Source organism: Schistocerca gregaria, chromosome 4 (assembly GCF_023897955.1).
Source record: "Schistocerca gregaria isolate iqSchGreg1 chromosome 4, iqSchGreg1.2, whole genome shotgun sequence".
Lineage (NCBI taxonomy): Eukaryota > Metazoa > Arthropoda > Insecta > Orthoptera > Acrididae > Schistocerca > Schistocerca gregaria.
The window spans coordinates 543,349,576-543,366,121 of NC_064923.1; the positions used below are offsets into that span (position 1 = coordinate 543,349,576).

General features: G+C 37.9%; 1 protein-coding gene across 3 annotated transcripts in view; it reads right to left on the minus strand.

Annotated features, from left to right (window-relative positions):
* Nucleotides 1–6,795: 6,795 nt before the first annotated feature.
* Nucleotides 6,796–16,546, minus strand: part of LOC126366012 (INO80 complex subunit D-like) — a 156,957-nt gene continuing 147,206 nt past the window's right edge. For all 3 annotated transcript variants that reach the window (XM_050008864.1, XM_050008863.1, XM_050008865.1), the window contains one exon: nt 6,796–10,619. In XM_050008864.1, the coding sequence (XP_049864821.1) occupies nt 10,249–10,619 (371 nt within the window). In that variant the 3' untranslated portion in view covers nt 6,796–10,248. The remainder of the gene's footprint in view (nt 10,620–16,546) is intronic.

Below are 16,546 nucleotides of genomic sequence, written 5' to 3' on the forward strand. Positions count from 1 at the left end.
CAGATGGAAGTCTTGAATATAACACAAAAGATAGAATTGTGTGCCGCCTACAATACTTTTCTTTCCAGATGCAGAAATGTAAGCCAAAATGACAACTGCATACAAACACGCGCTCTTAAAACACAAACAAAACTGATAAAGAATAAACAGCATAGTGATAGAAATTGAATATATGAATACTGAAAGTGCGATGCGTTAGTAGCAAGCAAGCAAGCAGCTATGCACTTAGTTTTAAGTTAGTGTTAAAGTTGCTGAGTCATGTCCTGAGTGATACAGGAACACAATAGTTAGGTGTTTGATAGCAAAAACAAAGATGATGGGACTTACCAAACAAAAGCGCTGGCAGGTCGATAGACACACTATATATAATAGAAAGAAACTTCCACATGGGAAAAATATATTAAAAACAATGATTCCAAGACTTACCAAGCGGGAAAGCGCCGGTAGATAGGCACAATAAAAAAAACACACACAAAATTTCGAGCTTTCGCAACCGGCGGTTGCTTCGTCAGGAAAGATCTCTGCCCAAACTCTTTGCCTTTAAATATGTCTGCTTGTGTCTGTATATGAGTGGATGGATATGTGTGTGTGTGTGTGTGTGTGTGTGTGTGTGTGTGTGTGTGTGTGTGTGTGTGTGTGCGTGCGAGTATATACCTATCCTTTTTCCCCCTAAGGTAAGTCTTTCCGCTCCCGGGTTTGGAATGACTCCTTACCCTCTACCTTAAAACCCACATCCTTTCATCTTTCCTTCTCCTTTCCTCTTTCCTGACGAAGCAACCGCCGGTTGCGAAAGCTCGAAATTTTGTGTGTGTGCTTGTGTGTTTTTTTATTGTGCCTATCTACCGGCACTTTCCCGCTTGGCAAGTCTTGGAATCGTGTGTGTGTGTGTGTGTGTGTGTGTGTGTGTGTGTGTGTGTGTGTGTGTGTGTGTGTGTGTAGGGAAAAAAGCTGCAGTACACCAGATGTATGAAAGGGTTAAAATTAGGTCTTGTTCTACCACATGAAAAGGGATCAGACCAAGCATTAAAAGTCCATGTGACTGAGAAGAGTACTAAGCAATAGTTATTACAGTACATCTGCATATGAACACAAACTGTCTCAGCATTGTTTTACGCTTGGACCTTAGCACGATTCCCTTATGACATATTCATGCATGACAGGATACACAAGACTGATGCCCTGTAGCAAAGGAAGTATTAAGTCACCAACACTGAAGTGCACTGTTTACAGTTGATGATGACACCTGTATAGCACAATACTGTACTGCTGGAACGTATCAGTAGATAGTAAACACAAAGCGAATTCACACGAACAGATAGTCATAAAATGATGTACTCAATAGTTCTCCCGTGATGAACGAATGATTGCAGTCAGAGTACAAATGAACGCTTCTTCCTGCCCGTAACACTTCCTGTGGACCAACAGACACAAACTACTAAAGTTGACAGAAGTGTAGCTAAGTGTTGTTATGAAGGCATGTCACAGTTTTATGTTATGGAGCTTTCCTTCCTCCGCATCTAACGATGGATACTCTTGTCAGGTGTGGTGTATGAACACAAAACTTACACACGTTATGTGATAATGTTGTATGAAAATATGTTGTCAACACTGAAAACAAGTTAGAAAAAATGAGAAGCTGTGTAATGTTAAAGTAAGATGAGAGTATGAATACAGATTGCTCACAAACGAACATTCAAAAGGGTTATGTTTGTGAGCAAAATGTGATTAAAATGATAATGTAAACACTGAAAAATGTTATGTGACATAAAATCACAAGAAATGTATGTAATATTAACTGTTTTGTATGTATAATTTCTGTACAATGTTTATGTAAATGTTTGTATAATGTTTATGTAAATGTACATGCCATATGAAAATGTATATGTACGGTGTAAGAAATTATTAATCTTAAAATATATCTTAAAATGTATATACTTAGGTTATTGTAACAATCATGAAATGTAAAAACTAAGATGCAATCTAAAGCTAAATATTTTTTCCAGGAATTCATATGCAATCTAATAACTGTAAATGTGCTATGGACAATTTGTGAAGTTTGAAACTTGCAAATCCGTGTCTGTTCCTGTGAAAAGCATGTGCCAGTACTGAGCAGGAAAGGTTATTTATATCCTCAGTGGACTTGGGTATCAGCAAGACATTCTAAAACAGAGAGGGCTTGGAAACGAATAAAGGTGTTGGGAGACTTACCTGGAACCCATTCAAGTGTCTTTGGGATGCTGATAGCGAGAGCCTGTTTCAAGCACTGAAACACATGCATTACGACAGGAACAAATGCCTGAGCCGTAAACGATGAACCTCCTCGTCAGAGCATCGATGGTTCCACTATGTACAAGCCTCAGCACACTATGTTCCAGCAATGGGATAAACACTTTTATTGACTTTGGGTAAACAAGTGAAATTGTAGCACACTCATAGACAGCTCAACTTAACTGCAGCGTTAACAAATTCAAGTTTGCATGCAGCATACATCATGTGAGGGCACGCGCTGGACAATGCCGCAATAGCAGTGGTTACATTCCAGTAATCAAACTACAAGACTCTGAAATCAAATACGCTTGTTGATAGATATAACCTTTCATTTTTATTTTATTTATTTTTTGTTTGTAAATAGTAGTAGTAGTAATAATATATTTTATGGCATGAGATGTTCCAGGAGTAAACGAGGTAAGATTGGCCACGAATAAAGCCTTCAGTACTCTGAAACGCCAAATTAAAAAAATAAATAAATAAAAAAAATGTAATGTACCACCATTATATACTGAGTTCCAGAGATATGGATCACGCCAATACACTGTGGGGGCAGCTGTGTAGACTCTTTAAATGACCTACACATATAAATAAACATTTGTGCCATCCCCGTGTGGCAAAGATATTGTAGGGAGGTATATGCTGACAGACAACTGAAGAATAAAACTATCAATTTTTTGTACGTCCCATTTGCCCCCCCCCCCCTCCCCTCCCCCAGTCTGGTCTTTTGAGCTGGTGTGAGAAAGACGCATGTAATTTCTTTGTCTCAGTATTGTGTTAAGTAAAAGTTATAATATGCGGAAGTCCCAAGCTTTCTTTCCACTACCAAGCTACATCCTAATTTTCTTTTCCCAATGATGTGACGAGGAGCTATTCAGAGACGAATTGACACGAAGAGATTATAGCAGCCGCAGTCATGCACGCACTGTTGTACACCATTGGGGAGAAAAGATGCATACAGCCCCCACCAAAACTAAAAGAAATTAATATTTATCCAATGTTCCAGAACTGCCACAATGTTCTTAGCACGAACACATCTATACCTATGCATGTGTCTGAGCAGGCAATTTGTGGTGTATTTAAACGATAATTACTACAGATCTGAATAGTCCACATTATCTCTTTCCGCAACCACTATACCTGTAATAGTACTTGATTACAATACGAGAAAAGGGAGGAAAACAAGAAGATGGGCTATGGTGGTTTACTTTAGACACCTCAATATTGCTTGTATTAACTCGTAAAACATTTATACAATCAGTATTGCTAGAGCCAGTAATTACAGAAAAAGACTTGATCTCAGTGAACTTGGTCAAGTGTTGGTGGAACCAAACTTCTGAAACCGAGCAACGAACTGGAGGCTTCTGAAAGATATACAACTTTTCCTTTCTAAATACAAGACACCCTCAGTTGTCCCACCTAATACCACCTCAGCAGTTCATAGTGGAATTTGTTACTTATGAGGGTGCCAGAAAAATTATAGAACAAGCCTTGCCTGGGGAAAATGCTCACAAAGTTTGCAAAAAAACATAGTAAATTATTAGTAATTTGCAGCAGATTCTTGGGAGACAAAGAAAGTTAAGATGATAAGGACATGAACACTGGGGTACATTGTATGTGATGATATCTTTCAGTTTTTTGTTTTTTAAAAGAAAATGACAACTTGAAATGTATATTGCTTTATATATTTAACCCCCCCCCCCCCCCCCCCACACACACACACGAGAGAAAGATAAGTTTGAGCCCAAGGAGAAACTTTTCTCTAGTTACCAAATTATTAATCTTAAGAGTCCCATTTCTAGTTTTTGTGTGTGTTTCATGATATTTGTTTCAATTTTTATTCAGATTGATCGAGACATATGCATTACCTCATTAATTTCTTTACGAGGTACTTTCTTAATTTGTGCGCTAAATACAATGTTGAGTTTATTTTTACTTGTAGTTTGTGTCTTAAGGTAATGTATTGCTTTTGTACTCAGTATATACTGCTTGTCTACATTAGTGTGTTCTTCAAATGTAGTCCTTCCCTACAAACAAATATTAATGAAATATTGCTTTATGAGAATAGAAAAGTGAAGATCTCACGATGCGGACAAGTTGGCACCACACAGACTCCCCTGCAACTTAGTTTACTTGGGTTCCCATGGGGTTAAATAAGGCAGAGAGAGAGAGAGAGAGAGAGAGAGAGAGAGAGAGAGAGAGAGAGAGAGAGAGAGAGAGTCCCACACACAGTCATCCTCGTTACTGCTGATACTTTACCAGACCTGCCCAGCTGGTCATACCAGTGGAGGCAGACCACAGTGGGGAGGATGTGGGGGCACATTAAATGCTATCTGTGTATTTGTATCAGCATTTTCGCATTTGTAACTGTACACCCTATGTGACTGCTACAGTGTGTAAGTTCTGTGTAAATAAAGTTGACTAGATCAAATAATCGAAGGCCCACGTTGGAATATCAACAATATTATAAAAAGGATAGATAGGTACTCACCGTAAAGATGATTCATTTAGTTGCTGGCAGACACAATGAAAAGATTGGGCAGAGACAGTGGTCATGTGTAAGAGGTGTGCCTGCTTGTGTGAATGTGTGTGTGTGTTTTTTTTTTCTTTTCTGAAGAAGACTATGGCTGAAAACTGTGTGTAACAGTCTCTTCATTGTGTCTGTCCCCAGCTCAACATGTCATTTTTATGGTGAGTAGTATATATCCTTCTAATAACATTGTAGTATATTGGCTTTTTAAATTCTCCAGCATACTATGTTATAGGTTCTTCTGTATTTTTGTGGAGTTCTTAATTAGTAGGAACATACACAGGCTATTTTACAAATAAATTTCACCAGCGATAAGTGTGTGGCTATATTCTAATTATGTCCCATTAAAATCTGACGTACTCTCTGCAATAACCTGGTACTGCTACATTTACTTTTGCTGTTACACTTCCCACTTTTTTCTCTTTGTTGTAAAATGTAGCTTGCTCTGTTTATTCAGCTAGTTGGTAGCAGATATCATTCTTAATGGAGTCACTTCACCATAAGTGTAGTCAGCAACTGGAAAACCACAAGGTTGTGTGGACAGGGCATATGTAAATGATGTGGCAAAGTTTGTAGTCCTACGACACTGTATGCCGATGGCAAAGGGAGAGAGATAAAAGACTGAAACAAAAGCTACGGAATTGGTCACGTGTTTGCCAGTGGGACAGTATAACAGAAATACCCAATGACCAGCAATGAGAGACATTACAACGAAGGCCTCGTGCACTGCAGAGAGCCTTATTCACAAAATTTCAAATGCCTATGTTCCAAAATGAGTCAAGAAACATACTATCTCCTCCAACAAACATGTCATGTATTGACCACAGTGGCAAAACTAAAGAAATTTCGGCTCATACAGAGGGCACTGACTGTTTCTTTCAAAAATGGAATAGGAGGGAAAGTGGGAGTGAAAAAATGATACTGGTACACTGTGTAATCTCAGTCACACAGCTCAATCACATAGCTTTTTGAGTACAGATGTAGGCGTAGATGGTGTCCATGTAGACCTGCACTTCTATTGTCCTGCTGGTAAGAAGTATCTTGCAGTCACAAAATTATCTTTACTGACCACGAAAACCTAAAATCTTGTTTACTTCTTTGTTAATCTTCGTATCTTCTATCTATTATCCTGTATGTAGCAGATGATTGTGTTTCTTTTCTTATATTTCCTTTCTGTTTTTTGTCACCCAATCTTCTAAAAACTAAAGTAATTATTTATGATACAAACACTTTCATTGGTGACACTTTAGCCTTCACCTCATTCTGCTGAATATGATTTTTTAAAATCTATTTTTATTTATTTCTGGAGCATTTATATTCAAATTTTTTGTTAATGTTAAAAAACTGCAGATAACTACCACTTATGCAAAATAGCTATTGTAATGGTGCACAATATTTATTTACAAAGTACCACTTTTGACAGAACTTGCGAAGGAAACAATAATAGCAATGAACTGCTACAGTATTAGTTCCATCAATACGAAAATAGACATCTTCCAGTCAGAATATTAAATTACATGAAGAATTTAATGGTTATGTGGAAGACTTTGCTTAAAGTACTCAAAGTAAGAACAGGATATTTCCAACAAAATTTCCTGGAGACGACATTGTTTTATTCACTATACACCAAGCATTTTATGTGCGAAATATGGCTGTATGGTGACATTTAGTAATGTGTCTTTTTAGTAGAAAAATAGCCACACCATTATTCAGTTTTTTTTCTGAAGCCAAAGTGTCCATCACGTAAATATCACTTACGCATAATTGGCTGTAAACCTTAACGATTTTCCTGTCACATACACTGTAGTTTCTTCAACTTCATCTCAGGCATGAGACAACACACTGTTTCAGTATATGAGTCATGGAGTAGCAAATATTAAAAAAAAAAGCACATATTTTACAAAATATTACAAAACTACTACTTTAATAGGAACTTTCAAATAATCAACAACAATTACCGGTTTGTTTCAAAGGTAAGAGGAAAATATCAAAATCAATTTCACTACAATTTGGGACAAAATATGTATTCAAAATTACAATTATACATTTTCACTGTCAGTCAGTCCAAGTATATCAAAAAACTATTTTAATTACACTACAAAAAAGAAATGGCATACACATTATGAGACGTACACAACGGCAACAAGTGTTTCAACGAATTACAGTTTATATATATATAATTTTTTGTTGGTTTTCTCAAGTATGTATTGCACTTTCATTTACCCTAAACACATTTAGTGCTGTTCCAACTTTACAACACATTTAAGCAAAAGCTGTCTATAAGATACATTTCACTTTCGAACACATTTCTTTTTGACAGGCATTGCTTCTTGTTAATACTTGTTTTTACAAACACACACACACACACACACACACACACACACACACACACACACACACACAAAAGAACAACACTTAGCATTTATCCTAGACCTCACTTAGTTACTGAAGTTCTTACAATCAACCACAATGATGTGCTACATCAGTCAATGTCACTAGGGATGAATTACTATATGGTAACAAAAATTTTCAGTAAGCTGATATGAGATCAAAGAACACCAATTTGCTCTTAATATTTCACGGTTTATTGTGTCTAAATGCAGAATGACTTGCTTAATAGTTGTCAGGCTTTATATCAACTAGTCATGGATGATACTGTGTAATAAACTTGAATGACAAATTTAAAGTGATGTGCCTTGGTCCCATTGAGACAACAAGTTTGTGTATTCATGTTATGAGTGTGTGTATTCATTTAACATAGTATTCATTACAAAATCTGTACAGTGTCTGTTTATTTTACATTTATCTGGAATATACATCACATTTCGTGACAGTGCAATACATTTAAAATTTTTTGTAATTTAGAACTTCTAATTGAAAGTATGAAAATACTGCTCTCTCTTCATTTCACATTAAAATTCTCTACGGTATTCTCATAATGTAAAACTGTGAACAGCACATGCCCGACAACCATAAAGCAAGGAAAAGTGTTAAAAATTCAATAACTTTTAGTAAACAGATTTCTTTGATAATCAGATCAGCTAATTCCTTACACAGCAGGTACATAGTAAAAATGATTATGAGTGACTTATGTGTGATGAAATAAATGCCAAACATAGAGAATGCATCCATCTTTTTATATGTGCCAGACACAACCAGAAATGTACATGCTACTCTATAGTTTAATAAATATATATATATATATGAACCTCCTGACTTCCAACAGTTTAAGAGAATGAGTACAAATATACAAGAGAAAACTGATTCTTGTTTACTTAAGGGACTTTTCAGCACATTTTTCTTCCTGAGATTAAAATTATGATATAATACCACTACGTATTATTCGCTGTTGTGTGCTGCCGACAGTCAGAGGATGGAACCCCTCATTTATAACTGTTTATGCAAATCTAGATACTTTATACACATTTTACCATAACTGCAAAAATGTTAAGTTTACCAGTGGAATGTACATCTATTTTTAGTAAATGTTCTGCTCTGAATCAATAACTCTACCCCTTGTTTCACCTGAGTAACAAAACAACTGTAAATCATTATGACAAAAGCCTGTATCACTGAAGTAGATTTTATTTTCACATTATCTTTACTATACAACATTAAAAAATAATTTAAAAGGCTACAAAATAGGAAGCATGCTGGGACTCAAGATATTCAAACTTGCTCTCAACAAACTTATTAATACACAGCATTAGCGTAAATGTTTCAGCAATGTGAGAAACAAAATAAATGAAATGTGCAATATTATTTCCAACAAAACCTTAAGATGTGAAACACTAAACAAATATTAAATATCAGGTACACAAGTGATTCAACTACCAGTCTTCCCAAATGAAGCAGAGCATACTCTACTCAATTTTGAATGAACAAGAACACATGAAATTAAGGAGAATACACAAAAAAATAAAGTTCTGTGACTGCTAAAAAAAATCAATGAATAATGTCCTTACAAATTTCAGAATGCCGTTTTTACAACAGAAATGGCATACCCCTGGCTAAAATGCAGTAGAGCAATTAATGCACATATTATTACAAGCAAAGAAGAAAGTGAAAAGTAACCACTGACAAATTTTTGGAGTACTATTAATCCAACAAGCAAAAAAAAGTAAAGAACTACAGAAATTTGTGAATTCTCCACTTTACTGAAGTGTTGCTGAAACAACTGTAGTATTTCAACTACTATTGTGGCCCTTATTCATCCATTCATATAAAAAATTCAAACCATTGTAATGGTTCAACAGTTAACTGTGGAGTCAGTCATGGAAGTCATGAGGCATGCTCTATAATCTGGAAAAAAGTATCTCCGCAGCACTCAAATCTGAGCTTTAGTTGTACAGGGAAGGGCAAATCAAGAAACTGTTAATTAATCACATGATGCAAGTGAGACACGCACACACATAGACAGACACACATGGAATAAATGCAATTAGTTGCACCCTCCCTGAGTATAAACAAAAGACTATTTTCAACAGCAATATAACAATGACATGCATGTCTCCAAGATACTGTTTGGTGAACTGCTCTGGCTACAATATTTTGTATTTTGTTTCTAAAATTTGCACTGTTATCATAACACTACACAGTATTCATCACAAGATACAACTGCACAACACCGTTTTTCATAAAGTACACTCAATACAAAATAAACAGCTTACTTGGACTAATCCGAATAGTACAAAAAGTATACCACCTATTAAACAAACGTATGTGTCATATGAATTGGCAATACATTATTTTTTGTTTCTTCTGTAATACATTATACACAGGTAGAAATAAGAACTACGGAAGGGCTCATTTTTTGTTCACATATTATGTGAATATACAGAGATATTGAAAAGCAGATTCGTAACACAAAACTATGTTGGTAGTGAAAAAGAAGAAAAATATTCTTAGTGATGCATTAAGTTAAAAAGATATTTACACACATGAAACCTACAGAACAGAGACTGTGAATCTTATAAAAAATATTTTAAAGCATCATACCAATTTTCACCTCACAAGGGAGTCATTACTACAATGGAAACACATACAAAGAAGATTCATATGCAACTTTAACAACTATAATACTGTAGCAATTATCACGTCTAACTTACACACACAAGCGTCTCTGACAAGTGCTGCCACTTATTTCATATTCAGTGTACTTTGGACATCAACACATGCGCGCGCACACAAAATATATGCACTCATGTGCATGTGCACATGCAGGCACACATGCGTGCACATGCTCTCTCTCTCTCTCTCTCTCTCTCTCTCTCTCTCTCTCTCTCTCTCTCTCTCTCTCTCTCTCTCGCACACACACACACACACACACACACACACACACACACACACACACACACAAAACTTTGAAACGGTCAATATTTAACAAAAATACGAAATACTGAATACCACCTTGAGCACAATACCACTTGATAAAAACGCTGTGATGCATGCTAAGATGGCGTGTCAGTCTGAGTCTGAATTGATATACATGGTGACACTAGACCAGGAGATTCTACTGGATGTGGTCCAAGATTTTTAATGTCGGGCACTGCGGCAGCTGAATGATGAGAATTTACCACAAACCCATTATGACTGTGATACGTAGTGAAAACAGCAGGCACAATACCTGGAACTGACAAACCCGCAGTCACTTCGGGCAACTGAACTAGTGTCTGCAGAGCACTGTCATCTATATATGGTTCCATTAAACCATGTGTCTGAGATAATCTTTCCAGTGATTTAACATCTTTGTCCACTGCTTCTAAAGCACGTTCCAGTTCTTCTGTTTCTTCTTTAGTTGGTTCATACTGGCCATTTTTATCTGTTAAAATGCACAATTCAAGATTATTAAATTCTTTTTTAATTTCTTTCTTTGGGTAGAAAATATAAAATATTTTGTTATAATTTTCCTAAGAAAAAGGGGAAGAAGGAATATTTCAAATAATTAGGTTGAATAACTTCAAAATACTCCATACAAAGATAGGGGCATCTTGATGTACAGTGACTCAGTTCTACTATCAGGAAAGGTCATTTGGGTCACTGAAATCTGTCAACTGGAGACAACATTAACAAGTTGCTCAACTATTGGTAAAAGGGGTTACTGATGTCTGTTGCTAGTAGTCACTTCACTATAACTAAATGAGATTTAATGTCTCACCAACAATATTTAACTGAATCTGCATCACAGTTATCCTTAGGTGTGACAGAAGTACAATTGCTACCTGATATAGTAAATGAAATTTGTGTTAACAAAGTGTAATTTCATAATTAGTGGCGCTTTTTCAAATGAGAAAGGTAACATCATTAACTCATGCTTAGAAATTACTGGAGTAGGCCACTGAATGTCAATAATCCACTTCAATTTTTTAAAACAACAACATGACACACAAAATGAACATAAAACACTTGCAACTGTCTAATTGAATGGTGGGAATATCTTGGGCAGACTGGCAACTGCAGCTTACAACTGTAGTAATATTTCAGGGGTAAAATACAGCTAACTTTGAGCCAAGTCATGCTTCTTGATATGTGTCAATGCTGCATGAGACAAGAACATGAATTTTAAAATGTAACAGAGGTAAATAGTACAATCATTTTGAATGATACCGTGGACATGCACACCCACACGCGCACGCGCGCAACCGTCCAGGTCCAACCACACCCGTGGGCATGTAGCGCGCACACACACACACGCACACACACGCGCGCACACACGCGCACACACACGCGTGGCTTTCCTTATCTACAGGTTGTGTGACAATTCATTTCCTACCAAATATTCCTTACGGCAGTCAAGCCGTTTTCTGGTTTTCAAGAAAGAAAGCACTTTGAGTCTTACAAAGGATGAGTCATGGTCGGTCATAGCTGATAGCTGCAAATGCACAGAGCAAATATTATGTAAAAATTCAATGAAATAATGGATGGACAACAGAGAGCTCTGATTCAGAAAACCAAAGATGGTGCCTGGTTGGTAAAATGACAGACTGTCCGATTAAGTCATGTTACAGCATGTTGGAGGAGGGGCTAACCGGTACAACCATTAGCGAGATATTATCTTTTACTCTATGCAGTATATATGCTGCCATTAACATTTCTTTGCAACATGTTACTAGTATGTGCTGTGATATGACTCAATCTGGTAAAGTTAAGACTCTGAGTTGGTATGTGAGGTGTCATGGACAGTATGACTGGTAAGTTTTCTGCACATGAAGCATAGAGATTCTGAGTTCAAATTCCAGTCCAGCAAACAATTTTAGCTTCTGACAGAAATGTTAACCTCGTGCAACCCACAACCTCAGGTTCTTAAGTGGGCCAGAGTTATTTTAAAAAGATAGCATCTCTCATATTCAGATTGTGTGCCAATTCAAAACTTCCAGGCAAATAAAAACCTTTGTCTTACCCAGGTTTGAATCTCTGAGGAAGGGACGGGAGCCATGCTTGGATAGCTCAGGTGACACCCATTTGCCCATGGAAGGCGATGTCCCAGGTTCAAGACCTCATACAGCACAGAGTTTTAATCTGCTAAGAAGTTTTACCTCTAGTGTTGTTTTTAAATCTATTATTAGCAATATTTTCCTCAGTCATCATGATTTTATTCCAGTATACACTGAAGGGGCTATGCAAGAGGACACTCTTATCTATCAAGTCATTTTTCTTGATGATGACCTCACATGCAAGCAAATTCACAGTCCACAGTGCTACTACCATATGCGATCCTAAAGACATTAGGGTGTATTAAGCAGGACGAAGAGAAGAATTTACTCAACTGCTCCAATTCCTTCAGTGGGCTCCAAGCAATTTCATTAATGTACCCAGCTTCAGATGATACAGGACTCTCTTTCTCATATTTATGAGCTGGAAAACGAAGTAGTAGTCTGCTAGATGTCAAGGCACATATGGTGCAAACATGTAATGTGACATGGAGTCTGCTCGGTTTGCTTTTTTCAGTCAATCATGGCTCAATACATGAGATGTGTCATGCCAACTTCACTGGCATCACAAACAAACAACAGACAGGAGAATTTCTATCATATTTCACGAGTAATATGATAGACTTTTATGGAATCACGTTCAGCTGCTCTGTGAACTCCAACCAAATTATCACAAGTTTGCAAGATGTCAAATGTTCTGTACTGTGATTGGCACACATAAGCAAATTCTCACTGTTTTTCCACTGGAGCTGAAAAATGCTGAGAGAATGTGACATTCACAAAATATCAGTGCACAACATCAGTGCTAGCAGAGTGTGTATTCCAGTATCCCACATTTCAACCATGTGTGTGGTTTTCAGTGTTTTCACATAAAAAGTATTACAAAATATTTTATCTAAAAATATGAGGGGTAGTAAAAAAAATAAAAAATTCACAGTTCACTGATAAGGTGGAGTATCGTACAGCAATAAACTTTCAACACCTTAAGGGGAACAATGCTTCAACTACCTATGCTGAATTTGTGGAAGTATATGGAAACATTGCATCATCATTTGGAACAGGCATTAGTTAGCGCAGACACTTCCAGCATGGTCAAATAAGTCTGAATGAAGATGAACAAAGTGACAGACTATCTCTTTGTGAAGAACAGGGAACAACAAAGAAACGATGGTACTGGTGCTCAAAATGAGTGTATCACGTTGAGGTGACAGTGGAAAAGTGACAATTAGCCAACGACATTTAGAGCACGACAAAAGTTGCCACCCATTGGGTCTCCCCAACATCTCATTCCCATTCGAGAAGTGTACCAAACCCGAGGCATCAGTGGAAATGCTACAGCTGTGTCGGGCCACTATAGATGTTTCGTCTAATCACACAGTCACTATGGATGAGTGCTGGGTGTATTAGTACGACACGGAGACAGAGGAACAAAGCAAGCACAGGAACATATGGAGTCACCACTGTCTGTCTGTAAAGGGTGTATTAGTTCCATGACAATCCACAAGGTTCATTATGTACAGTAGGCAGTCACACTTGCTGCTGCAATGGGGTATCATAGAGAAATGGGTAAGATGCAATAATCAAAGAGCAAGAGGGGGGGGGGGGGGGGTAGGGGGGGGGGGGTAGGAGTGGAAGATGACGATTATGATTTATGGTGGAGGGCGCTAAACAGCTAGATCATCAGCACCCTTGCATTAATATTATACTGAAGATTTGCTGGACGACTTAGAAATAATTTGTGACGCAGCCACTCTGTGATACAGTAAGACACCACACAAAATTTTAAGACACACACAACACTCACCTCATTACCAGTTAAAATAGAAGGAAGATCCTGTGGGAAACCCATTTCAACCCTCAGGTTGTCATATAAAACACACTCAGTAAAAAGATGTACTGACAGCTGTGTCCCACATCTGACATACTGGGGGCTCCTCCCGACATAAAAGGAAGCCATTTGTCAATGGACAATGTCCCACTCTAAGCCGAATACGGGCTACTTCTTCACATCCATGATCGCACTGAAGCCTTGATGGAACGTAGTTTATTATTCCTTACTTCCAACCACTGGGACTCCCACCAACATATAGCCTTCCTGATCACAAATGAAGTGACATCCCGTAGAGGGACTGAACAGTGGGCAGGAGGAGGAAGGAAGGTAAGCCTCCTTAGCAGCAGCATCAGTGAGCTTGTTTCCCTGGGTGCATATGTGCCCTGGAAGCAAAAAATTATTTCCTTGTTTTCCTGTGCAAGATAAGGAGAGCGTCTTGTAGCTGTTGCACCATCCGATCTGCTTGGTACATCTGTCCAACAGCGAGAAGGGCACTTTGAGAATCAGAACAGATGATCAATTTTTTGTCACAATTCCTTCTCATCTGCTCCATTGCCCTCAGGACAGTAAACTGTTCCACATAATAAACTGAAAACTGCTCTGGGAGTCCTATCTTGAGGACAATGTCAGGGAACACGACAGAACAACCGAAAACATCTCCCTGCTTAAAACCATATATGTAGGCAGTAATAAAATCTGGGTGGCTACATAAAATTTCATTAAATTTAACTTTAAAAACATAGTCTGGGGTACAATGTTTCTTGTAAGCAGTAACTCCTAAAAGCAATCTGGACCTTGGTAGTAGCCAGGGGGAGTGGCCCTGCTCCAACCCTGGCTTTGGACCTTAAAGCCACCCACCTGTAATAATTCAAGGCTCTTCCTTGCACGGATCCCAAATGGCCGTGTTGCTTGTTGCTTGTGGCCGATGATCGAACAACCATTCCAGTGGCAGCTGAACAACTTAACTGGATGCTGGCGATGTAGGAACGGACAATGCCCTATATGCTTAGCATACCACAAGAAGAAGACGTCGAATAGACAGCGGAGGCTCACCAGCCTCTGCACATAAACTAACAACCGGGCTTGTGCAATAAGCCTCTGTAGACAGCCTAATACTCTCGTGGTGAACTGCATCCAGCATTTTCAGGTCCAAAGGCCTTGCTGACCTATAAATCTGGCATCCATATTCGAGCCGGGGTCGCACTAATGCCTTATAAAGTTGGAGCAGACGTGCCCTGTCAGCTCCCCAAGACGTATGACTGACACATTTCAGGATGTTTAAGGCTTTGGCTTCTTACCAGTCCATTCATGCATGGAGTGTAGGAACAATGATTGTTTAAAGGCCTCTGTGCATGCTGTAATTAATCAAATCTTGTCCTCACAATCCCTATGTGAGCGATGCATAGAAGTTTGTACTATATTCCTGGATTCATTATCTAAAGGTGGTTCTTGGAACTTTGTAAGTAGTGTTTCTCGGGATAGTTTATGTTATTCCATCTGTATATTGAGCAAGCAGTAAAGGAAACAAAAGAAAAATTCGGAGTTGGTATTAAAATCCATGGAGAAGAAATAAAAACTTTGAGGTTCGCTGATGACATTGTAATTCTGTCAGACACAGCAAAGGACTTGGAAGAGCAGCTAAACGGAATGGACAGTGTCTTGAAAGGATAATATAAGATGAACATCAACGAAAGCAAAACAAGGATAATGGAATGTAGTCGAACTAAATCCGGTGATGCTGTGGGAATTAGATTAGGAAATAAGACGCTTAAAGTAGTAAATGAGATTTGCTATTTGGGGAGCAAAATAACTGATGATGCTCGAAGTAGAAAGGATATAAAATGTAGACTGGCAATGGCAAGGAAAGCGTTTCTGAAGAAGAGAAATTTGTTAACATCGAGTATAGATTTAAGTGTCAGGAAGTCGTTTTTGAAAGTATTTGTATCGAGTGTAGCCATGTATGGAAGCGAAACATGGACGATAAATAGTTTAGACAAGAAAAGAATAGAAGCTTTCGAAATGTGGTGCTACAGAAGAATGCTGACGATTAGGTGTGTAGATCACATAACTAATGAGGAGGTATTGAATAGAATTGGGGAGAAGAGGAGTTTGTGGCACAACTTGACTAGAAGAAGGGATCAGTTGGTAGGACATGTTCTGAGGCATCAAGGGATCACTAAATTAGTATTGAAGGGCAACGTGGAGGGCAAAAATCATAGATGGAGACCAAAAGATGGGAATACACTAAGCAGATTCAGAAGGATGTAGGCTGCAGTACATACTGGGAGATGAAGCAGTTCGCACAGGATAGAGTAGCATGGAGAGCTACATCAAAACAGTCTCAGGACTGAAGACCACAACAACATATACTGCTTTGATTGTCATACCTGTTGCCCCAGTTACCTTTATTCCTGTGACTGGTAGTCGAGGGAATGAATTTAACCAGTTATTTTGCTGTAAGAAATGGTGATCATCTAAAGTAACTTC